Genomic DNA, 22,416 nt, shown 5'->3' on the forward strand with positions numbered 1-22,416 from the left:
CAGGTATGGGCCCACCTTGTCTCTGTCTCTCTCCCTCCTCCTTCTGCATGCGGTTATCTCCGACGGCATGTCTCTCCTACCTACCTACGGAAGAACTCTGTTTCTAACATTTTCGCGGCTTCCGTGCACCTCGAGGCCCTCAGTCTCCGATCTTCGCTGATACCTGCTCCACACGGGTTGGAACGGGTAACGCAGACGTCTCAAGCGGAACTAAAAGAGATTTCCCCTGCATAACTGCGCCCTTACACAACGGCCACGCCACCAGATCGCACAGGTACGACCGTCATGAGCGTCGAGTGTCACGGTATCGTGGTGTGCCAGAATTAGCGAGACCCGACGGCCTCTCGGGCTTCGTTCCTTCGTCCCCGGTTCCGACTCCCCAGCTCGCGGTCAGATCTCTGGTGACTTGCACGCCGTTGAGGGCACGCGCGGTTATGCCAGGCTAAGCTTTAGGCCCAAGGCTAATAGCGGACAGCCGTTGGTCTAGAGGACGGTGGGGGAGTGCGGTAGCCGGTAGGTATGTACCTTGGCGATCGTGGACACGAGGTCGAGAATGAAAGAAGGCACTGAACTTGGGCTCACCTTGTTGGTAGGTACGGAGTTGATGACATACTTCCAAAGTGCAACAAGATCTACGGCGCGCAACATGGTCGTCGCATCCTTGGGCATGTACGTATTTTCGAGCTCCCACTCCGCTTCTCGCAATGTCGAAAAAAGTTCCGGTACCCCTACGCGTACAGAGGAATCGCTACGATCCAAAACAGTGACACCGGGATCCACTTTTCCATCCCGATGCATCGTGGCGTATGTTGTACATGTTTGCGTGCGACCTGCAGCGGACAAATTCTCAAGTTCGTCGTCCCTTGTGGGACAGTGGCGGGCACGACGTTGCACCCCACCCTGTGCCATTCGAATCGAGACACCGTCGAGGGCCGCACATGGCGCTCTTGGTGGAACTGAGGCTTGTAGTCCTGGGGGTCCGGTTGCGGACAGGAAAAGATATGGTGATTACAACTCACCCGCACTGGCTCCAAGAAGGGGCTAAGTTGAGACGGCTTGTTCATTGGGGATGTCTACAACCATGGAACGACTACGCCGGTCAAGTTTCTGACCTCGAAGTCGCCATTTCACGGAAGCCAGGGAAAGGAGATTCGTCCCATCTGGCCGCATCCCTTCTCGAGTACCTCTCCTCCACCTCCCTCCAAAAATACCTCACCCTGCAGTGCTCCGCGGGGAACCGCGAAACCCTTCTCGGTCCAGCTCTCTGAAACAATGACCTGTGTGTTCCAACCACTTCAGCGGTCCTGATTCCGGCCCATAGAGGAGTCCCCCTCCCAGGATGCCGGGAAGCAACAGATGCCGTAGCACTGCCTGCTGCCGATCGAACCATGCTCGCCACTACGACCAACAGCATGGAGTCACGAAGATGGACGGGTAGGCAAGCGACAGGGACCAACTGGTTTGACGACATACGCAGTGTGCCTATGTCCCTTGAGTGAGTGTTTCCAAGCTCCGGGGATGCGGATGAGCACAAGGAAGATGGGTCTTGACATGCAGGTAGAGTTGCACCGTGGCTGGACCCGGCATATTCCCCGCTCGAGGAGGTGGTTTTCCGTAAACATTCCAGGTTTGTACTGCACTTTGTCATATGCCTCTTCCTGTTCGCTCGTCAAGGAGTGTGGATGATGGATGCAGTCTCGGTTTCGTCAAGCTTACATTTCTTCTTCTATATCAGAGACTCGGACGCTACTCCAATGCAGACAAAATGCCCGGCTAAGGGACGCTACTCCACCATATAATCCCTAATATCGCTGCAAGGCTGTCCTACATTCATAGATCGCAGTCATCTTCCTCAAATTCCGCAGCGATCGTGCCGGTCTCACCAAAACCATGCCGTTAGAGCTCGACCGGCAACTCTCAAGAGATCCGCAGCTGCAGCGCCTTCTCAGCGGTAGGGCCGCGGGAGGTCGACGATCAGTCTAGGCGCTCTACACAAGCCCGCATCGTATGACCCTTTTGCCCCTCAACCAAGACTGCTCTTGTGCATGTACCTTGCAAAACTGAAGTCCTGATCCGACGGCCCCTCTCCGCCTCCCCGGCTGTCCTGTAGCGCCTGCTGATACCTGCTCTCCAACCCCGCGTCCTGAGTCTCGCCGTCGTCGTAGTCATCTTCCGAATCAAACTCTTCCTCCACGGCCATGACCTCCTGATCTTCGTCTTCCACATCGCTGACCGTCTCGGGCTCGACCTTCTTCTTCTTGGGGGAGGGTTTCTTGCCGCCCGGTCCACCACCACCCATCTTCATGTCCCTCATCAACTTATCCAACTCCCTCTCTCGCGCAGCTACCTTCTCCCTCTCCCGCTCGGCCCTGCGCCGCTCGAGCTCGGGCCTGTAGTCGCGCTCAAACTCGTCCTTCTTCTCCTGCACGCCCCGGAAAAACTCGTCCATGCCCTCGCCCGTCATGGCGCTGACGCCCACGACACTGAGGTGTTTGTAAAACTCGTCGAGGACGAGCGACATGCTATTGAGCAGACTGCCCATGTACCCGCTTCCCGCCGTCAAACCTTCGCCGCCAAACTGGCCGCCCTCCTCCTCATCCCTCAATGCAGCCTGGAACGCCTCAAAGTCTGTCATCCACTGCTTGGCGAACTCGGCGTCCTGGACGTCCGTCTTGTTGAAGACGAGGATCATGGGCAGTTTGGTCTTGTAGAGGATGGAGCAGGCGTAGAGCATGTTGGACATGAAGGTCGAGGTGCTGGAGGTGCGGGGCGTGTCGATGATGTAGGCGATGACGGTGGGGAAGGTGCTGGCGAGGCTGGACAGGAGGATCTCGCCCGAGGCGGACCAGACGAAGACTTCGATTTGGCCGGGCGTGTCGATGAGGATGTGTTTGACCTGTTGAGGGGGTTTGGGCGCAGTAGTGGTGCAGGGGGGTTTGCCTTCGCTGGTTAGGTATTCGAGGGTGCTTTGTGCAGGAGTAGAGGTAGAGGAAGAGGAGGAGGAGGGTTCTGCTGCAGGAGCGGCATGCGGTGCTGGCGGCGGCGGCGCCGTCCTCTTCTCCAACAACCCAATTACCTGATCGATCTTCGTACTAAACAGATTCAAGCTCGTCAGGATGCCGCCGTTGGGGCCCAGGTTGAACTGCCGCATCACCTCCTTGTAGTTGACCGAGTCGCGGATGTCAATGTTGGGCGTGAAGGGGATGTGGTGCACGGCCGGGTCGAGGTTGAGTATGTAGGGCGGTGGAGGCGTCTGCGAGGCCGGTCTTATGGGGTGCGTGGGTTGGGGCGAGCATGGGTCTGGGTGCGTGTATAGGTGCGAGATGAGGCGTTGCATGAAGGTGGTTTTGCCGGAGCCGGCCATGCCGATGCAGACGATTGCGACGGGGGAGGTGGAGGAGGAGGAGGGCGCGGGATCGGGCATGGTGGTTAGGCAGTCGTGTAGTTTAGGAGTTTAGGACGGAGTCGGTTTGGATTTGGGAGGAGGTGGAATCGCGACGTAGGAGGGAGAAATGAATGAGGTTGAGGTTCCGTTCGCGTTCGCGGTCGGGCTCGCGGTTTGCGGTCGCAGTTGTGAGAGTCGCAACCTTGTGGGAAGTGTGATTAAGCGGGGTTGAATCTCCTACTTCCTCGTTTTCAAATCTCGGAGATACTCCAGCGATGAGAAGGAATGCGCCGCCCGTGTTGATTCGTCGAGGAGGTTTGTCGTCTCGAAGATCAGATGGTTCGCGAGGTCTTTGGGAAATTCTTTGGCGGGGCGGAAGTTTGTCTGCGCGAATAAATGCACGGATTCTAAGACGATCAGAGCGTTTGCAGGCGGGATGATGTCAAAAGTTCCGCGAGCATGGGGCTTGGCGCTGGGAACTTCACTCCATCGTTTACGCAGCTAAGTGAAGCTTCACTCACCACAGAATTGTGAATTCTTTTCGTAAATAATTGGCCCCTGGAGTAGACATGGGTCTCGAGGATTTTGAGAGGGAGCTCGCAGCCAACAAGGCGAAGGAGGCCAAAGAGGCGGAGAGGAAAGAGAGGAAGAAGCGGGAGAGGAGTCGAAGTCGCGAGAGGGAGCATCGGCATCGACACCGACATGGGGATCGGGATCGCGAGCATCGGGATAGGGATAGGGATAGGGATAGGGGAAAAGACAGAGAGAAAGACAGAGAAAGGGAACGAGATAGGGAGCATCGATCCTCGCGGCATCACAGGGAAAGGGACGACGAAGGCCGCGACGACGGACACTCGCATAAGCGATCGCGTTCGCACCGCGAGACGTCGGAGGAACGCGCGCGCCGCAAAAGACGGGAGCGCGAGCACGAGCGGGAGCACGAAGACGACGACGACAAACGCCGCTGGAACCACCATAGGCGGAGTCGATCGCCGTCCAGCGATGCTCAAGAGCGATTAAGCAGGAAGCACCGGCCTCGACGCGGCAGTGCAGAAGTCGAAGAAGGCGAAGGCGACGACGACGTCAACGAGACACCTACCGGCGACGAGGAGCTTCCAGACCGCGACTTCGTGCCCCCGGATGACGATTTCCTCGACCATCAGCTCCAGGAGGCGGCGGACGCGAATCTGCAGCGCGATGCGTGGATGCAGGCGCCGTCGTCGCTGGACGTGGATTATGTGCGGCGCAGGAAGAAGGAGGATAAGAGTACGTATGTGCCTGCGTCTGCGGATGCGGAGACGGCGCATAGGCTTAGGATTCATGAGGCGGAGTTGAATCGGCATTTGGCGGATCTCAAGGAGGATAATGAGGAAGGGGAAGAACAACGGGAACAGAGTAAACCGGAAGAGGCTTCGCAGAGAGATGTCGATTATACGTTTGGGGATTCTGGGTCTGCGTGGCGAATGATGAAATTGAAGGGGATTTATCGGACGGCGAAGGAGACGGGAAGGACGGTCGAGGAGGTGGCATTGGAGAAGTATGGGAATTTGAGGGATTTTGATGATGCGAGGGAGGAGGAGATTGAGTTGGAGAGGCGGCAGTTGTATGGGAGGGAGTATGTGGGGAAGGAGAAGCCATCTGGCGAGTTGTATGAGGAGAGGAGATTGAATGCGGGGATTCGAAGGCCCTCCAGGGGACAGCATGAGGAGGTTGAGTTGCCGCAAGGGGAGGTTGTGGAGAGTGCGGAACCGACGACTTCGACGAGAATATTGAGTCAGACCGAGTTGAATAAGTTGAAGGCGCAGATGATGAAGGCGAAGATGAAGAAGGCTTCCAACGCCGAACAGCTCGAGGCGGAGTATAATGCTGCTGCGGCGGCTGCGGCGGGTCGAAAGGAGTCGGATGTCGTCGTTCTGGGTGCCATGGATAACCGCGCGCTGGCTGGTGGACGCAAAGGCGAGGTTGTAGCTCTTACCAACAAGCGTGGCAGAGAGCGCGGGTTGGTCAAGGAAAATGAAGACATGTCTATCGAGGACATGGTACGTCAGGAGAGACGGACAAAGGGGCAACCTGGAGGTGAAGGGCTTCTGTTGGCTGAGAAGATTGCCAAAGACGCCAAATTTGAGGTGAGTTTACACAACACTGCGCCAAACTTCAAGATGAAACTGACAGCCGTAGGATGACCTCGACTACATGGACGATAACGCAGAGAAAATCGCAGCTCGGGCACCAAAATCCACCATCAACGTCCGCAACGCCGCCATCCAAGACTACCAGCGCACCAACCGCATCCTGGAATCCTGCCCCCTCTGCCACCACGAAGACAAGTCCCCGCCCCAACCACCCATCGCCCCCATCGTCTCCCTCGCGACCCGCGTCTACCTCACTCTCCCCACCGAACCCGAGATCAGCGACGGCGGCGCCGTCATCGTCCCCATCCAGCACCACACCAACCTCCTCGAATGCGACGACGACGAGTGGGACGAGATCCGCAACTTCATGAAGTGTCTGACGCGCATGTACCACGACCAAGGGCGGGACGTCGTCTTCTACGAGAACGCAGCGGCGCCTCACCGCAAACTGCACGCCGCCATGCAGGTCGTTCCCATCCCGTTCTCCCTGGGCGAAACAGCGCCCGCCTTCTTTCGCGAAGCAATCCTCGCGTCGGATGAGGAGTGGACGCAGCACAAGCCGCTCATTGACACGCTCAAGGCTGCGAGGAATGGGTTGGGGAAATCGGCGTTTCGGAAGAGCTTGGCAAAGGAGATGCCGTACTTTCATGTGTGGTTCGAGTTGGATGGGGGGCTGGGGCATGTTGTCGAGGATGAGCGGAGGTGGCCGAGGGGGGACCTCTTTGCGAGAGAGGTGCTGGGCGGCATGTTGGATGTGGATGTTGAGGTGGTGAAGAGGCAGGGGAAATGGGGCAAGGGGGACCAGAGGAGGGTGGAGAGGTGGAGGAAGGGGTGGAGGAAGTTTGATTGGACGAGGGTTTTGACGGAGGGACAGTGAGGGTCGCGGGAGAGGGAGTTATATGTGTGCATGGGACGGTTACTGGTATTTTGAGCCATTGTTTTAAGTGGGAAACACGAGGTTTTGAGTGTTCATGGACTGGACACTCAGGTAAAGTAGGGATTTCCCAAGGTTTTTGCACCGCTTCTCTCAGTCTGCATTTCACCTATCCACCAAGCGAATACATATGCATTTTCGACGTTCAATCTCGGATCAACTACCTAGGTATTTTCCTCTCTTTCGGCACCAATTGCCCTCAAACAGTGTGATCGCCAGGGTCCAGGTCCCCAGTTCCCGTAGCTCTTGCAGAATGGTACAATGACGTCACCATCTATGAACGTCACCGGTTCACCTTCACCATTCATATACAATTGTTCTCCTGGTATTCACTCACCGCGTCTCCACGACTATTTGCAAAACAAAGCATTCCTAAACGGATCGCATACCAAGCCGACAGAAAAGCAACATCCGCACCTAAATAATTTACATAACCAATCCTCAACCAACATGTCCTCCAACCAAAACCCTCACAACCAACCCAGCCTCGTAGCCGGGCACGCGCATTACGTCAAAGGTGCCGCCGAGGTACGCATTAGTCTGCCTTCAGCTTTTCATCCCTTGCACACACACACACAACTAACATTGGTTTTGTAGGAAACAATCGGCAATCTAACGCACAGCACTGCATGGAAGGAGTCGGGCGCACACGACAAAGCGGCCGCCGTGGACGCGCTGAGGGCTGCGGGGGACAAGAGGGATCCGCATAGGCAGGGTTTTGGCGGCGTCGAGGAGACGGCGGGGAAGCTCGTGAGGTGCGAGGGGATGAGGAGGGAGGGCGAGGAGAGTAAGAGGCAGTGAAAAGCTGGGAGGGACGCAGGGAATCGGTGAGTCGGGCTTGGTTGTTACGAGTAATGAGGAGCATTTCAAGAGGGTAAGAGTCAGAGATGTCGGATGTAGGAATTTGAGGTACGTTTGGATACGGCGAGATGCGCATATTTCACATTTTACTTTGAAGGAACAATGCACTGGTATGCACGTTAGGGAACTCGAGCAACTGAAACGATCGTGCTGGATTCGTATTGTGCGATACGACCTTTCAGTCCCGTCTCTAATCACATAGCTAGTCAGCTCTCTGACAATAAAAAGGGTATCAAAAGTGAACGAAACACCTAGGACTCCGCCTCACTACCAGTGCCGAGCGACCACCAACCAGCCCGCTTCCCGCACCCCACTGACCAACGCGGCAACCCTCTTTCTCTTGATCCCTTCCCTCGCATAGATGTCCTCCATCGCATGTTTCCCGTCCAAGTGCTTCAGCAGCATGGGCCAGTATTCGCGCAATTCCGCGTCTTGGAAGCTTTGTCCGATCTTCTCGAGCCAGCGGGCTTCAAGAGCGTTTGCCTTTTGCGGACAGAGCACGATTGATGGGGTGAACGTATGTGATGGAGGAAGAGGGGGAGGGGATGTTGGGCCGCCGGGATTGCCGCTGATGCTTTGGGATCGGGATGCTGAGGGTGATGTTGGGGAAAATTTATGTGTGGTTGGGCCTCGAGAAGGCGACGTGCCTTTCAACTGCAAAGGCAAGGGTCGATGAAGCTTGGTCTGCGCGTGTGCTGTGTGTGCGGGTGATGCAGGATGACCAGAAGTCGAAGAGAGAGGAACGGTCGTACGGATGCTGCTTGTGCTTCCTGCATCGGAGGCGGGCCGGGCTGGAGATCCACGATATGCCGACCGAGGAGAGAGGATCCTCCCACCTTCCATATCTTCATCCTCTTCTCTTCTTGGCGGTCGCCTCATGGGTGTGGAGGGTCGCCCAGCTGAAAGCAGGCTGGCGCGTTTATCTGAGTATATGGATCCGGTCATTGAATCGGCATCCGCCTCCCGTCGGGCATCCTCTGCTTTCTTAAGTTGGGCTTCTCGCTCCATATCCTGTGCAACAAGGGCTTTAATCTCTGGACTCACCCGTACCCAGGCATATGTTCGAAGCTGCGTCACCCATCCACCGCGCATGAGCCAAGCTAAGATCTCCATGTAGGCTTCTCGATGTTCATTGGTAGGTATAAAGGTCCGGTACGGCCGCGGTGTACCGGAGAGCAGATTTAGGATTTTGGGAAGAGATGGTAAAGTCGGGAAGCGTGCTGAGTACGCCGGAATTGCGGCAGGGAGGGCGCTCAGGTCTGCATTCGGAGATACGATGTACGTATCTCGAGGATGAAGCGGATTGATCAACCTTGCTCGCCTCCAATAGACTAGATGGCTGGCGATGTACTCCATCTCGTGCGCACGGATGTTATGCTTCACGGAAAGCTTCTGCAGACTCTTAGTCGGCACGATATTCCGGATGTAGGACCCGGCGCGTTCCTTTGCATCTGCTTCCAGATCTTTCACGAGGGTTTCCGGGTCCTGGAGAAGAAGTAATGCGGCGTGCTGTGTCATTGGCGCATTATCCTCATCAACCGCAACGTTAGACGTCGTAAGCCAAAGACCAGGCATTTGAGGTTCCATGGCACTTGGGAGGAAAGGAGTCGAGTCAGGCTGAGGTATTTGAAAGGAAGTGTTGAATTTTTCATCAAAGTAGATATGCGCAATCTTGTCGTTGGAGATAGCATCGAACAGGGCTGCGACTGACTTTGCTAGAGGGGAGGAATTGATAATCTCCCGCCAGGTAGTCGAAAGTGTTTCACCATTGTCCTTGGCTCTCTGCTTGATGTGGATGATCTTCTTAGATTCTTTCCACACGTACTGGCAACGGGCCTGTTCAAATTTGAGTGCTTTGGCGAATTTCCTGGTAACATTATCATACATCTCCTTCACCCGGTACTGGTACTCCAGGGCTGGAGGGTTCAAGACAAAGACGACGTTGAACATTGTCATATCGTCGCGCGCATGGTCGGTTGTTGAGGAGCTGTGAGCGTCCGAACCTGCCTCCGAAGCAGCTCCAGACATGAGACCGTGACCGTAGCCAGGTTCATAACCTTCGGGATACACAAAGGGCTCCGTATGATGGCCTCCTTCTTGCGTTGACCCCTCATCTGTCTCGGCGGTTTTCAGGTTAGCCAGAAGATTGGCATCCTCTATGCTACCTTTCGTGGACCGTTTCTTCTCTTTTTTCCGTCGTCTTTTCTTCCATAGCCCGTCGTCTCTCACGAACATAGGTGCTCCGAGGAGGACAATGCTCTCTACACCCAATTCGAACCGTCTCTTGTTGAATGCCTTGGGCGGACAAAGCATCTTTTCCAAAGCATCAACTTTGAACCCCAGGACGGTCTCCCAGTCATGGTCTCCGCCAATTTCCTTCCCATCTCCTCTAAGGTTGCCATACTCATCCAGTCCAGCATCATCCTCATCTATAGTCTCCTGCCGTCCCCATATCCCGCCTCCACTAGCCTTGTGCTTATCGCGATCTCGGAAACTCGTGCGTCCTGAGCCACGTCCGCTGGTTCGACTTCCGACCTCAGCATCCTCGTCTCCGCCATCGTTGTCTGTGCTACTGTCCCAATCGCTACCGGAACTGTTCGAATCGACGCTCGCGGTTGTTGCTTCGTTGCCGAACCATGCCGGCACTTTGTTCGCTGCTAGAGCAGCGGCGGAGGGGGACAATGGCGGATAATGGAATACGAGGCGTGGACCCAGAGATCGCGACTGCGTCACCAGCAGGATCGCTTTGAGGTGGGATGCCGGCGGGAGAGGCAGAGACATGGCCGAAGCGATCTTTTACTGAATAATAGAACGCATCATAAGTTCCACCGCCATCAGGCTACCGTAATACCCGCCTGATTTACCCTGACGCCTGGTGCATATCAGGTAATGGAAGGAGAAGGTTGCGGCTTGCTCTTGTAACGCGAGGGCAGAAACGCGATTTCCCAATGCGCTTCCACATCACGTGATACATTACCAAACTATGGGAGCAATTAAGGATCTACTCTGAAAATAAATATGCGAACTTTCATTGAAGGACTCGTTCTTACAGAGGCACTTAAAACTCGGGTCAAAATACGATGCTGCGTTTTGAAGCACAGATGTGAATGCCTAGTGTAACACGCGACTTGCATTTAGAACACAACTCTGTGTATAAAAAACTCTCTCTTGCCATTCCAGTTGCACCAAGGTAAGCTTATATAGAGCATACTTGAAGGCATTGCTGTACTGTACTTACCAGGGCATCAACAACTGATCCACAGTGAGCGCTTGCTGGCCGATATTCATCCACAGCACGAATGATGCCCAGATAAGTTGGCTTCCCTGGAATTCGCCATATATCGAGAGCCCACGATCGTTCAAAAGTGTGTATTCGTTTCCCGTCCATATCCCAAAGGCATTCTCCATTTCCTTTACCACAAAGGCCTCAAATGTGAACCACGCCCGAGTCCAGAAATTATCATACCTGTGAAGACGGGGGAGGGCCGCACTTCTGAGCCTCGCTCTGGTCCACCGTTCCAATGAGCTTCGCTTGGTCGTCGCAGTACTTCGCCATGAACGTGTCCTTTGAAGAAAGGCCACGGGGATTGTGCGTTGTCCAGAACACGGTGAGAGATCCGAACTCCTGCACTTATGTAAGCATCAATGGAGACGGGGACATTGTCAGCCAAACTCGAGACTGACGGTAATCATTCTAGAATGGTGGTTTTTCGATTTGCTCCCTATCCCGATACATGTATGAAGATCCTGAAATGTTAGATGCGCCTTAACAGTGAAGTGAATCAATCATTTACTAGGACCTTGGTGTAGGTTTTGAAATAGTACGTCTTCTCGAGTTGTATTTGTTCTTCGTTTAATTTCCAACCGTTTGCGAGCAATCCTTGCAACTCGGCCTCTATCTTTCCTTCGTCTTCTCCTTTGGAAATCTTTGCTTGCATGATTGCGCTCCTCGAAAGCTGCCTGGCTGTAGTGAAGTTCGCCAAAGTGTGACGTGTTTGAATCTGGAGGAGTGGGGTAAGGGGTAAGGGAGCGATTAGTACGAAGCGACCAAGCAGCACGGGTCGCCGTGACATAATCGATAGGAACATTGTACGGTAGCTCCCCTCTTTAAGTGACTGTGTGGCACAATAATGGGACGTTGCTGGCAAAACATACTGTAACTGATCTTGAGCTGAAACAAGAAATTCTATCTATTCTTGGCACGGCTCGTCCCGGGTACCGGTAATCTCTTAGCGTTTCCATATACAATTCTGTGTGACTATATGTAGCTAGACCTCCATAACAGAGTTCAGACACTCATTTTGATGAGTTTAGAACCTGTAATTTAGAACCTGTAATTTAGAACCTGTAATTTATCCATTTAAGAGTGCAAGTCCTCCCTTTCTCGAGACGGTACTCCCGTGCGTTTATCCGACCTCATCTTTCTGGTAAGTGGTCGTTGGAGCAGTTTGTGGATTTATAGAAATCTCAAATCCATCCAGTGATTGATTGTAAGTATCTCCTGGAGGGCCTGAAGATGTCAAAGAGTCGAAAGTGCCAAATGGATAACTCGCAATCCCCTCAATTTTGAGGGTTCAGAACATAACATAAGAGGCAAGAGTGGTATATTATGTCAGCTAAAGGGCTCACAGAGCGGTGTCGAGGCAGAGTAGAGTATGCCTGGTCCCAAATATCCCCCATTCACACCTTATCTCTACATCCTTTTTAGGGAATACCATGGTAGACTGTCATGATATCCACCTATTCCTTCAGTACGCCATGCAATGTAACGCTGATAAGTCCCAATCGCTCTGGAAGCTCCCTCTTTGGTCCATTCCTGACTTCAAATCCTTTGTCCCTGCAGGGGCATGTGGCTAGTAGGCCTTGACCATCCTGGACGTTCCTCTCATTCCGTTGAACTTCGCTGGTCGCTTCGAGCTCTCCTAGAGCCTTCCGAAAACGCCTCTCACACTCCCGTCAAGCACCACATGCCCCTTGACAATCTCCTCATGAATCCCGTTCTCCTCATTCGCTCCTTCATTCAGCCACTTCTGCAGAAGATCATTACTCTCCTTCGGCTTGATGTTCGGATTCGCCGTCCCCACCGTAATGTGCGCTACAAGATTCACCGTTTCGAACACCAGCTCCTCCGAGTCCGCCTCGTTGTCAAGTTGCAGATTAGCCGAACCGTCCAAGCGAACGACAAAGCACATCAGCCTGTCGTCCCAGATCACCCGTTCGAGGTGGACACCACACTTGCCAAGCTCGGGCTCCGTGGAGCTCTTGGCGGGATCATCGGCCTGATAGACAGCGGAGTGCAACCTGAGTAGCTTATCCCAGTAAGCCTGGTTCTGAGGAGCGGAAGCACGATGCACAAGCGTAACGTGGAATTCCTGCTGCAGTCGGCGAGACTGTTTGAGTTGCCGATAAGTCTTTGCCGTCTGGGCATCCTTGTCGCTGAATATGGCCTCGAGAATGGACTTGATACGTTGGCTGTCCACGCGGACAGAGAAGTATTCCATTTTTGGCTGTTTCTTGGGACGTGGTTCGTCTTGCTGAGACTGGTCCTGATTCTGGCGCTTGTTTGAGGCCTGTCTCTGTCCCTGCTTGCCCCCGCCGCGGGAGAGGTCCATTTTGAAGTCGGGATTGTATTCGTTCATGGCCCAGTCGATGGCAGCGTCGAGCTCCATATCGTTGGGCATCTCTCTGTCCTTGAAGAGAGCTGGGTACTTCTCGTACAGGTTTGTGATGACCACCTCGAGGTTCTCCCGAGACGAAACCGTTGGATCGATGTTGATCACGAAGTCGAATTGGTCATCGGGAGCTTCCGAGGTGTCTACGGGCTGAAATCGGTGCATAAAACCTTCCATGATTTCGATGATTTCTCCAGGGTTCTTGGAAGCTGCTTGAATTGTTTGATGGTTATCTCCACGAGCAAGCACTCGATCGCGTGTCGCATTCCGAATATCGTCGTAATTTTCACGGTCATGCACATAGTGGAGCGCAACGAAGCGAGCATCCGGAGCGGCTTTGGAGACATCGGTGATGAGTTGCTCGCGCTCACGTTTCTGGTGGTTGTTCCTATCCGCGATGACAACCGGGTTCGATACGAGCATAGTGGCAACGGTATCCGCGAAAATCTGGGCCCTTCCTTTCTTTGCCTTCACATTGTCATTCTGGAAATGACCCCAGCCAAAGAGCTTCACCAAGGCCAGTGCCACCGTTGTCTTGCCGCAGCCGATGGTGGCAACAGGAACTAGGACCACGTTCTTTGTAACGTCCTTTGACTGCACAGCTCCTTGGGCTATCTCTTGCTGAATGATCTCAGCTCCGGTCGTTCCGCGGGCCTTCAAGAAGTCGTCTCTGAGTTTGATGATGCCGTGGTTCTTCATATACATCTTCCCTATAATGGGCTCTTGCTGGATCCTCCGACGTGCATAGTCCAAGTACTCCTTTGTGATGGCCTCATGCTTCTTGTACCTCGGAGGCTTTCCGCTGATCATGGCTTTGGTGCACTCGCGCCACTGGCGATACATAAGATATGGCTCTTCGAACTTGTACTTGAAGAACCAATCAACCCAAGGAGAATCTTCGGTCTCCCGCGCCTGGCAACGGATGACAAAACCTTCGGTGTCGCGTCCATTGTAGCTTCCAGTCTCAGCCACTTCCTCGAGGAATGTCTTAACTCTGCGGATATCGTCTTCCATGACATACATGACCTTCTTCATTCCCCATTCATCAGCAAACTTGTCAACCAGCGGGCCGGGGTAAGTCGCGAATTCGGGAAGATTGAGATTGATGCCATGGACGTAAAGACCAGCGTTCTCGGGGGTGTACGCGAGAACGTGCTCCTCGAACGAGTCGTCGCACAGTTCAGCAACGAGTGTAGCGTTCATCTCCCTTAGTTTCCTGGCCAGATCCTGCTTCGTCTTGCCCACGGCGGCGATATGCTTCTCCACCCACCGCTCCCCTGCCACGGCGTGGCTAAGATCTGCATCTGCTCGCGCTCCAGTCGAATGCTTGCTGCAAACCAGCAAGGTGTCGTCATCCAAGCCCGAAATGAAGATAATGCAGCCATTCTCCTTCACGCTCAACTCATACGGCCCTCGTGTGTGTTTCTCGACGTTCCGCCACTCCGTTTTCCTTACTTCGCCATGATTGAAGAATTTGTCGTAACCCCGCACCGCGATCTCGTAGTCGCCTTTCATATTCCTGTACGTGAACAGACCCCGAGCGTATGTGGGCAAGTTCTCCTTCTTGTAGTCCCAATCGTTCATCTTCCAAGAATCCACCGTGCGTCCATTGGGTAACGGGAAGGTGTGCTTCTTGACTGAAAAGCCTCCAGCGCCTTTCTTCTTGCCCTTATGTGACTCGAGGGCCTGGACAAGTCGTCTGATCTCTGCGGGGTCCTGGGGCGCATAAGGCGCTTTATCGGGGTGTGACATGATGGCCGAGGAGTGGAAGGACGAGACAAATGAGAGGTTCGGCAGCTTAAAAAGTGTTGTCTTTGGTAGCCCTACTGTCTGGACTAGGCAGGGTAAGCAAGTGGGCGTTGTGGAGAAAGCATGGAGGAGCGGAGAGAGCTGTCGAAATATGGCCCGCATTTATTTACAAGGGCAAGAACGAGCATGACAAGCGAACGTAGTGTAATGACTCAGAGAAGACGAAGGCGCACCTTTACATGGAAGGAGCCAACTAGGCACCTAATACGAAGGAGAAGGGCGGGAGCGCGTGAGTCAAATGGAAGTTTGTTGCGGAATTGGGGATCATCTTTATGATCTTTATGAGCCAGAGTGAGATCATTTGTGGCGCAGCTACGCGGCGGCGTAGCGGGGGTTCAGCCACAACAACCTTCGCGTAGACGTCTCTCTACAGATGAGTGTAGTCATACGTATTGAATGTAGCTTTTACTGCTTCAGTGGATCAGGTACGTGTCCTCGTTCCATAGGACCATGAGCACCTTTTCTGACTAGTCAATCTGTTGAAACTCTTCTTCGAGCCGAGAAATGGTACGTCAAGAGGGGGAATTTGTAAATTGTTGCATCCCGCCATTGGCATCGCGTATCCCACATAGTGGACTATCCAACATTCATAGAATGCAAATTTCAATTCTGTTATTGTAGAACACAATCAGCTGATCGGAAGTTCCTGAGCCATAAGGAAACGGGTATCATGGTCGTCGCAACCCAAAGAATCCCAAAAGACATTGAACAACCGCCGAAGCGCCGCATCTACCCAGAGAAAAGAGACCAAAAGCCAATACCAAGACTCAATTCATAGCCCCAACTATCTTCAAGCCTTCCTTGTCGGCCGAATAGGCGAGGGCGTATCGGAACGGGTGCCAGGCCACCTGCGGCGCGGGCTGCGTAAGATCAATGCTGTGGACAATCTCGCCGCTCTCTACATGCGCAATCTGCAGCTTCTTTTCTTCGTCCGCGCCGGCTACGATGTAGCTACCATCGAAGGCGAAATCGACGCTCTTCACCGGCCCTTCTACTAGGTCGAGCGTCCGGACACATATCCAATCCTGCGTGTCCCATAAGGAAACAAGTGCATCGCCTCCGCCGATGGCCAAGTACTCTCCACTAGGCGACATAGACAGTGTGAAGCAGGAGGATGTGTGTGCATTCAATGTATGCTTGGCTTGAAACGACGGGTAGTCTAGGATTTTTACACAACCATCTCCGTTTGTGACGAAAAGGTACTTCCCGGCCCAGTCGAAGACGCATTGGTTGGTCTGTACTGGCTGCTGGTATTCGACGATTGGCCTCATTGCTGTCCGGTCGACGCGAATGAGATTGTTCTCCTACACACAGTTAGGTTCCGGCCTGAGAAGGCTGTTCAGCACTCACCTTCGTGCCAACAACAAACTCGGTTCCGTCAGGCTTCCAAGCTAACGTGAATGGTGTTCCCGCAACCTTAATCTCCCCAACACCGGCCTTCGTCCGGACATCCCACAGCTTTACAGTCCCGTCTTGGGCACAGGTCGCAAGCTCAGCTTCATTGAATGGGTGGAACTGAACGCGCTCCACCGCACCACCGAGTCCCTTGAGCTCTGTTGAGTTCCTAACATTTGTTCTCTCAGGGTTCCAGACTCGTAACGTCCGATCTACAGCGCCCGTGGCTATGAAGGTGCCGGATGCATTCCAGGACAGTGTTCGTATAAAATGCGACGGTGATAACGAGACGGAGGGGCGAGGGTTGTCGATATAAGTCGAGGTTTTGAGCTTCGAGAATGCGGGCCCGAATGAAGCTTTACCCAGCGAGCGGGCTCGCACCGAAGGGGCCATGCGAAGTCAATGTTGCAATGGGATTCAAGATAACAACGCTGGAATTCTCCCGAAAACTGGAGCTCAGGTTATAGGACGAGAGTCGCGGTCAACGGCATCTGAAAGCTGATGAGTCGGAAGAGCCGTGGACGTCGAACTGAATCATGGGCTAACCGTAAGCGGCCTAGCCGTCGATCATACCAAACGTCTCTCAACTCGACAATGCCTACCTGTACATACTCAAATCATCAGCAATATAGAAGTATAGACGAGCTCAGCTTGTGCTTATACTCCTCATCTATGGCTTCATTGTGATAACCACTGAAGCGTTTGAAATTGCTACCCAGTTCGAAACCCTACCCTCGTTCCCCACCCGCGACGAACGGCACAAAATCCAGCAACATTAATTATGCATATTATGCGTAAGCAAAAGGCTTTATCCTATCCTAGCCAGGTGTCCAAGTGCAGCCCACAGATACAGGAATCTCCTATCACATCGAGGTAATATGCTATTGTGGGCTTGCACGGGTGGTGCGGGGAGAAGTTGAAATGCGTAGAAGGATCTCATGATTTTGTCCCATGTACGGTTAGTGAATTGAGGTGACCTAGCAGTGGGCTTCCGCCCTGGCAGCATATGTGCCAGGGATCGCGATTTCTCGTGCTCATTCCGGAGACATCTGCCTTCAGTTCAATCATCCTAGTAGCACTTTGTAAGAGGTCCCATGAAATAGGGACTAAAGTCCACTGTTTGGCGATGGGACTCAGGGTCATATGCGGACCAGTGACCTCCTCAAACTGCTAATTGAGGCATGATATATGTAGTTTGCCGCGCCCGTGTGAAAACCATGTTGTGAAATATGCGGGAGGAGCAAAAGAAAACCCGGATAAACCAATTGTAATCCACGAGCCGAGCAAAGCCTACGGGGAGGTCGCACTCATAACTAACTCCTTTCGGTAGTTCACGATGAACGCATGGTGTTGAAGCTCACCCAACACGTCATTGGCAGGGGTAATCATCAAGGCGCACGGGCCGCCTTCGGACCAAGCGCAATTCTTGATTCAACCTCATGCCATAACATCGCCCACCTCACCATCCGTCATTGAAGTCACAGCTCTGCTGGAGCTCCTCATTTCCCCTTCAGTTCCTCGATTTTCATTGCGTAACGACTATGAGCACCTTCGGCCAGCCCGGCGGAGGGCAGAAAGTCAGCAAACCCACACCGTAAGTCTATCCTCCGTACACGGACCAGATCCCTTGAGAGACTAAGAAATAGCAATTCATAGGCCGGAACGTGGCTCCTTTCCTCTGGACCACGATGGTAAACTCTTTCCTGGCCCCACTTATCACAGACTCTCTCGAAACTAACTCATGTTCATAGGAGAATGCAAGTCCGTCATGCTATCGTACCTTCAATGCATCCGATCCCATCGCGGGACCAACGACCCTGAATGTCGCAATCGAGCAAAAGCATACCTGAGCTGCCGGATGGAACAGTATGTACCATCTCTCGTCTTTCTCATACCTCTTCGCCATCCGCTCTCCTCAATGTCTCATAAGCCATCGCCTATTCTGGTTAGGGGGGACCTAATCTTGTGACACCGCTCTGTCAAATTCGAATGAACCGGGTAATTGGGAAGCCAAACGCTTGCAGAAAGCAAGGGATAGACCTCCTCACGCCTCATTCCTTGCTGCTGTCGATGTGCCGCAGATGCAGATGGCTGGCTTCCCCACCTCCGCGGCAACAGCGTGTCTCTTCCTTATCCACTTTATTCCGCCTCACACGCTCGGTCCCTTCCGAGCGAAGAGCGGATCGACGTGCTCATCTGGAAATGGAAAGTTCGCGGTGCTGACTCTGTCTGCTGATAGCAACCTCATGGCCCCTGACTCATTCAAAAACCTGGGCTTTGGTGACGACAACGGAACCTCCGATGCTGCCTCGCCAACAGCAGCCGCCACCAGCCTATCTGCTACTACTACTGCAACCCCATCGCAACAGCAACCCTCCTCCTCAGCTTAAATCCAAGATAAGGCTGGCAGAGTAGAGGCGCAGCGCTTGATGTACCATTGGAATGAAGCGTCCCTGGGCACGCCCTGGTCAACGGTTCGGCAGCATCCGAGGGGTCCGAGCGTCCCCCTGACTTGGACCTATCATGCTCGTGCTCTTGCACACACAGCATCGTCCCTTGAGGAGCAGCAACACCAGCGGTAGTAGCAGCCGAGTAGTCCTGCAGGACATGTGGAAGAGGACGGTATTGAAGACGCGCAGGGCTGCAGATTTGACAGGTTACATTACATGATGCCCTGCAGGCGTGCATCTGTTGTTCGGTCTCAGTATAAGACAGCGGACATGGGGGGAGACGGGGAGTTGGAATGGAAGGGGTTCGTTGTGTGGAGAAGGGATGACGCAGGAGAGTCAAATGGGAATGACAGGTCGGACTGACAGGTTCGGTGAGGCGGACGGCTGTCATGGCCAGAGTAGCGGCAGTGGTGAATGCAGCGCTGGTGCGGTTACGCCACGTACGGCATTCTGTGGTATGGGGCAGTGCAAGCACAGCGGTTGCGTCTGACGCGTAAGGAGCTGGAAGTATGGCGGGAGGGAACGAGGGACGGGCCCAGTTGTTGGGGTTTTCACACGGCTCTCAACAGAATCGATACCCCGCTGGGAGAGCAGGAAAATGCAGACACTAGGATATCTATAGCAGGATGGGTTATTGCATCGCCCGTACTATAGTCGCTACTAGCAGGAGGGTCTTCATTGGTCTCACGCTCTCTCTCTCTCACTCACACTCTCTCTCTGTGTGTCCCCCCCTCCCCGCTCTTTTCTTCGAGACACATGCACAACAGCATATCCAATGTGTTGCCAATGAATCGGACACAAAAACGGTCTGCTGCACCACCACCATCACCGCCACCCCTCCCTCTCTGTCCATCCCCCTCCGCCTGCCCCACCCTCCGTTGAGTGTAACGTAGCACTCACTCACTAGTCGTTCGTTCCGGCTATCGTGTCCTGCTAGCTTGCCAAGTAGATTGAGGGTAGGTCGACAGGCGGAGGCCGTGAGTTACGCTGGCGGAGTGAAACACAAGGCTGGCGTTGAAACGACGGGTTGGTTTGCCGGGAGGGGAGTGGGTGGCGGATGATCGATGACGTTCGTTGGGGCCTGTGGATGGCGGTGGGTAGAGGGAAGGGAGGGAGGGATGAGTGTATTGAAGGTACCCTAGGGCTAAGAGTTGGAGTCTACTTCCAAGGTGGAGGAGAGAGAAGATATGCGTGTGGGACTTGTTCGACCGGTTGGTTAAGAGAAAGGAGCGAAAACGAGCGCGTGGGGCATGCGTCTCAGTAAGTAAAAGCTCGATACACATGAGGAATTCCTTTCAAATTCGAGGTTAAGTGTCATTAAGCCGACATGTCCTCCGTTAGTAGTATCCACAGATACTGCACAGTACCCTATCTTAGATCCCACTAGTAGCCACTCTCCTGCGTCTTTCTCTACGGTTTAGGCAAGGGTTCACACTCTATAACGGTTCATGCTATATAGCCCCTTGTGCAATACACACCGCCCCCTCTGCCACTGTCATCGCCCAATAGCTTCCGCTAACCTCCTATATCACTCTTTGATATAGCTACTACTAAGTTAGTAGCTGTCGCTCGCTCCTCCAACGGTTAATGCTTCCTTCCCCGCATTGGAAACCCACCCACGGTTCAATGTTCCGCCGCATGAGGCGTGCGCAGTGCGCAGTTCGCGGCTGGACACCCTAGTCAAGGTAGGGCACCGCGCCGATTGGTGTCTTTTCTGGAGTGACACTTTGCGGTGCTGTAGTGGTTCGTGTGCAGGCTGTCAGTGTTTTCGTGTTGGTATCGATATTGATGCTGGGGTTGGGATGGGGTGTGGAGTCGTGAAGAAAGTTGCAGCAGTGAGAGAGAATAAAAATAGGAATGGGACGGAAATGAGAAACCAGCAGTGAATGCCGGCTGTGAAAAAAAGGATTGGTATTTCCTCCCCGAATTCGGCGCCGTCTATCAGTTATATGAGTGAACGAAGTCGTTCGTACTCGAAATTTGTCCCGTCTGCAAATGAGAGCCCTACAATCAATCCCTCAGTTGGGCCTTTATACACTCCATAGAATATCATTATCGTCCCCGGTATTTTCCTCTGTCCAAAAGACAAAACATCTCCCAACCGCGCCGCTTGAGCCCGCCCGCAGGTATCTTCCGTTTCCACCGCACAGCAAGTACCTCATCTAACGCCCAAAAGCCCACTTACACAACTCACCCACCCTTCCCGACGCCGGCACATTCGGCAACTCTTATTACACTCGACCTCCCATTCCTGCCGTGAGACCCTAGACTGTAGTGTCTCAGACCGACATATGCACACGGGGCATACACTTACAGTTGTACACCGCGCTTTTCCTCCTCGCATTCTCACCTTTAGCTAGCGTACACTCGCACTGCACCGCACCGCTTTACTCCTTTCGACTTGGTGGAGGGAGGGAGGGAGGGAGCGAGGGAGGGGGGCATGTCGTGTGACCACATCCCCATACCTTCTGACGTAGTGGAGCCCATCTAGCTCTATACAGCAGCACTGTGCCAGTGTCACGGTTCCGCAGGCCCGGAGGTAGTGTACCAGTGTAGTATAGTGTAGCGTAGTGTAGTTCGCCTCAACGCTATGTGTGTACGCCCGTGGTTTTAGACTCTACCCTAGGTAGATAGAGCGATTAAGAGTAAGGAAGGGTAGTGCCCCAGGGTGGGCGGGGAGTTTGAGTGGCGGATGCGGGATTATGGATTGGTTTGGCGGGCCCCGAGAATTGGCGAGGGAGGAGGAGAAGGAGGCAGACAGAGTACCCTTAGTCGGTGGTGGTAATAGATGTGTAGGAGTAGAAGGAAGATAATAAGATACGTTCAACGTTGTAAGCAAAGGGGAGTGTGAAAGGGTAAGAGGTATAGGATGCGGAATAAGGGGCCAGTGAGGGCTGATCAAAAGGGAGTACGGAACTGGGGCGGAGTTGTAATTAGTGCGGTGCGGTGCATACCCTAAGGTAAATAAAGTAGGCATGTCAAGCCTAGTGAGTAGTTAAACTACACAAAACAATAAGCTTAAGTATAAGTATATAAGCATAATAAATACACACTCCAGGGCTGCTATACACAAGCGTAATACACAAAATCCCACGAAAGCCCCAATCACCCAACGCAGGAGCTACCGTAGTAGAGACAGAAATGATTCCAACATTCCGCGTTGAAAACTCCACTAAACCCTACCGCCAACCCTTCGCCCCGTAACCTATCCCTACGGAACCCTCCCCCCTTCCGTGATGGCACCCACATACCACTACGCACCTTTCCTTCCCAGCCCCTCATACAGGACTCTAGCTACACACCACTCACGACCATTCACACCATTCGCACATGCCATCGAGGTGAAGTCGTAGAGTCTTCCCCTTCCCCTCCCCTCCCCTCCCCTTTCCCTAACTAACTACTTTGCCCACCACCACCCATCACACTAACCTACCACAACCACCCACCACACTAAACCCTCGAACAACCCAACCCTACTAGACAGCAACAACAATTGACGCCGTTGCTCAAAAGGAAGATGAAGAAAAGTGCGACAGATGAGGCATGCGCCCCCCACGCTTACACATACGCACACATGTATGAATGTTATTAGTTGCCTAGTGGAGGCCGGACACAAAACCTCCATCTACCCTACCTCCCGCGGTCCCTAGGCTGCAGCGATGAAGCAAGCAGACACATGTACACATCACCCCCATCAACAAGCACAAGTGTTTGATTCAATAGTAGTATCAAAGGAGTTCCATCATGATGATAATTAGTGCCTAGGTAGTGGTCCTAA

At 53.4% G+C, this 22,416-nt stretch overlaps 10 protein-coding genes across 10 annotated transcripts; 4 read left to right on the forward strand and 6 right to left on the reverse strand.

Moving 5' to 3' along the window:
* The first annotated feature begins 611 nt into the window (after positions 1–611).
* Positions 612–1,625, forward strand: EI97DRAFT_49677 (uncharacterized protein). The gene is made up of 3 exons (XM_033802485.1): positions 612–669; positions 765–1,495; positions 1,562–1,625. The coding sequence occupies exon 2, from the start codon at positions 807–809 to the stop codon at positions 1,266–1,268; it is 462 nt and encodes a 153-aa protein (XP_033653657.1). The 5' UTR covers positions 612–669; positions 765–806; the 3' UTR covers positions 1,269–1,495; positions 1,562–1,625.
* A 416-nt stretch (positions 1,626–2,041) lies between these two features.
* Positions 2,042–3,412, reverse strand: EI97DRAFT_355047 (uncharacterized protein; the record flags this gene model as incomplete). Its single annotated transcript, XM_033794894.1, has 1 exon — positions 2,042–3,412. A coding segment is annotated over one exon (1,371 nt), but the record flags the coding sequence as incomplete, so codon positions are not given.
* A 460-nt stretch (positions 3,413–3,872) lies between these two features.
* Positions 3,873–6,670, forward strand: EI97DRAFT_467360 (uncharacterized protein). Its single transcript, XM_033801594.1, has 2 exons — positions 3,873–5,511; positions 5,564–6,670. The coding sequence occupies exons 1-2, from the start codon at positions 3,955–3,957 to the stop codon at positions 6,392–6,394; spliced, it is 2,388 nt and encodes a 795-aa protein (XP_033653659.1). The 5' UTR covers positions 3,873–3,954; the 3' UTR covers positions 6,395–6,670.
* A 231-nt stretch (positions 6,671–6,901) lies between these two features.
* Positions 6,902–7,252, forward strand: EI97DRAFT_458618 (uncharacterized protein; the record flags this gene model as incomplete). The annotated part of the gene is made up of 2 exons (XM_033800924.1): positions 6,902–6,979; positions 7,049–7,252. 2 exons carry the CDS (start codon positions 6,902–6,904, stop codon positions 7,250–7,252), a joined length of 282 nt encoding a protein of 93 aa, XP_033653660.1.
* On the reverse strand, positions 7,090–10,222 carry EI97DRAFT_433534 (uncharacterized protein). The gene has a single exon (XM_033798411.1). It carries the CDS (start codon positions 10,091–10,093, stop codon positions 7,580–7,582), a length of 2,514 nt encoding a protein of 837 aa, XP_033653661.1. The 5' UTR covers positions 10,094–10,222; the 3' UTR covers positions 7,090–7,579.
* A 305-nt stretch (positions 10,223–10,527) lies between these two features.
* EI97DRAFT_433538 (uncharacterized protein) lies at positions 10,528–11,059 on the reverse strand. Its single transcript, XM_033798412.1, has 2 exons — positions 10,997–11,059; positions 10,528–10,937 (listed from the first exon to the last, which is right to left on the reverse strand). The coding sequence occupies exons 1-2, from the start codon at positions 11,003–11,005 to the stop codon at positions 10,773–10,775; spliced, it is 174 nt and encodes a 57-aa protein (XP_033653662.1). The 5' UTR covers positions 11,006–11,059; the 3' UTR covers positions 10,528–10,772.
* Positions 11,060–11,903: 844 nt separating this feature from the next.
* EI97DRAFT_433539 (tRNA ligase-like protein) lies at positions 11,904–15,042 on the reverse strand. The gene has a single exon (XM_033798413.1). The coding sequence runs from the start codon at positions 14,734–14,736 to the stop codon at positions 12,235–12,237; it is 2,502 nt and encodes an 833-aa protein (XP_033653663.1). The 5' UTR covers positions 14,737–15,042; the 3' UTR covers positions 11,904–12,234.
* Positions 15,043–15,336: 294 nt separating this feature from the next.
* Positions 15,337–16,671, reverse strand: EI97DRAFT_418919 (WD40 repeat-like protein). The gene is made up of 2 exons (XM_033796972.1): positions 16,144–16,671; positions 15,337–16,097 (listed from the first exon to the last, which is right to left on the reverse strand). The coding sequence occupies exons 1-2, from the start codon at positions 16,579–16,581 to the stop codon at positions 15,561–15,563; spliced, it is 975 nt and encodes a 324-aa protein (XP_033653664.1). The 5' UTR covers positions 16,582–16,671; the 3' UTR covers positions 15,337–15,560.
* Positions 16,672–17,729: 1,058 nt separating this feature from the next.
* Positions 17,730–18,157, forward strand: EI97DRAFT_377492 (uncharacterized protein; the record flags this gene model as incomplete). The annotated part of the gene is made up of 3 exons (XM_033795616.1): positions 17,730–17,782; positions 17,845–17,879; positions 17,940–18,157. The coding sequence occupies 3 exons, from the start codon at positions 17,730–17,732 to the stop codon at positions 18,155–18,157; spliced, it is 306 nt and encodes a 101-aa protein (XP_033653665.1).
* A 1,214-nt stretch (positions 18,158–19,371) lies between these two features.
* EI97DRAFT_50021 (uncharacterized protein) lies at positions 19,372–20,030 on the reverse strand. Its single transcript, XM_033802650.1, has one exon. The coding sequence runs from the start codon at positions 19,919–19,921 to the stop codon at positions 19,559–19,561; it is 363 nt and encodes a 120-aa protein (XP_033653666.1). The 5' UTR covers positions 19,922–20,030; the 3' UTR covers positions 19,372–19,558.
* Between the last annotated feature and the right edge of the window lie 2,386 nt (positions 20,031–22,416).

This window comes from Westerdykella ornata (assembly GCF_010094085.1).
Source record: "Westerdykella ornata strain CBS 379.55 unplaced genomic scaffold EI97scaffold_11, whole genome shotgun sequence".
NCBI lineage: Eukaryota > Fungi > Ascomycota > Dothideomycetes > Pleosporales > Sporormiaceae > Westerdykella > Westerdykella ornata.

What these genes read in the sequence shown, in the direction of transcription:
- EI97DRAFT_418919 (XM_033796972.1), bottom strand. Translation starts at nt 16,581, where the DNA reads ATGGCCCCTTCGGTGCGAGCCCGCTCGCTGGGTAAAGCTTCATTCGGG. An exon ending in AGTTTGTTGTTGGCACGAAG is followed by an intron (nt 16,098 to 16,143) that starts GTGAGTGCTGAA and finishes AACTGTGTGTAG; the next exon opens with GAGAACAATCTCATTCGCGT.
- EI97DRAFT_467360 (XM_033801594.1), top strand. Translation starts at nt 3,955, where the DNA reads ATGGGTCTCGAGGATTTTGAGAGGGAGCTCGCAGCCAACAAGGCGAAG. An exon ending in CCAAAGACGCCAAATTTGAG is followed by an intron (nt 5,512 to 5,563) that starts GTGAGTTTACAC and finishes TGACAGCCGTAG; the next exon opens with GATGACCTCGACTACATGGA.
- EI97DRAFT_433534 (XM_033798411.1), bottom strand. Translation starts at nt 10,093, where the DNA reads ATGTCTCTGCCTCTCCCGCCGGCATCCCACCTCAAAGCGATCCTGCTG.
- EI97DRAFT_50021 (XM_033802650.1), bottom strand. Translation starts at nt 19,921, where the DNA reads ATGTGTATCGAGCTTTTACTTACTGAGACGCATGCCCCACGCGCTCGT.
- EI97DRAFT_49677 (XM_033802485.1), top strand. Translation starts at nt 807, where the DNA reads ATGTTGTACATGTTTGCGTGCGACCTGCAGCGGACAAATTCTCAAGTT.
- EI97DRAFT_433539 (XM_033798413.1), bottom strand. Translation starts at nt 14,736, where the DNA reads ATGTCACACCCCGATAAAGCGCCTTATGCGCCCCAGGACCCCGCAGAG.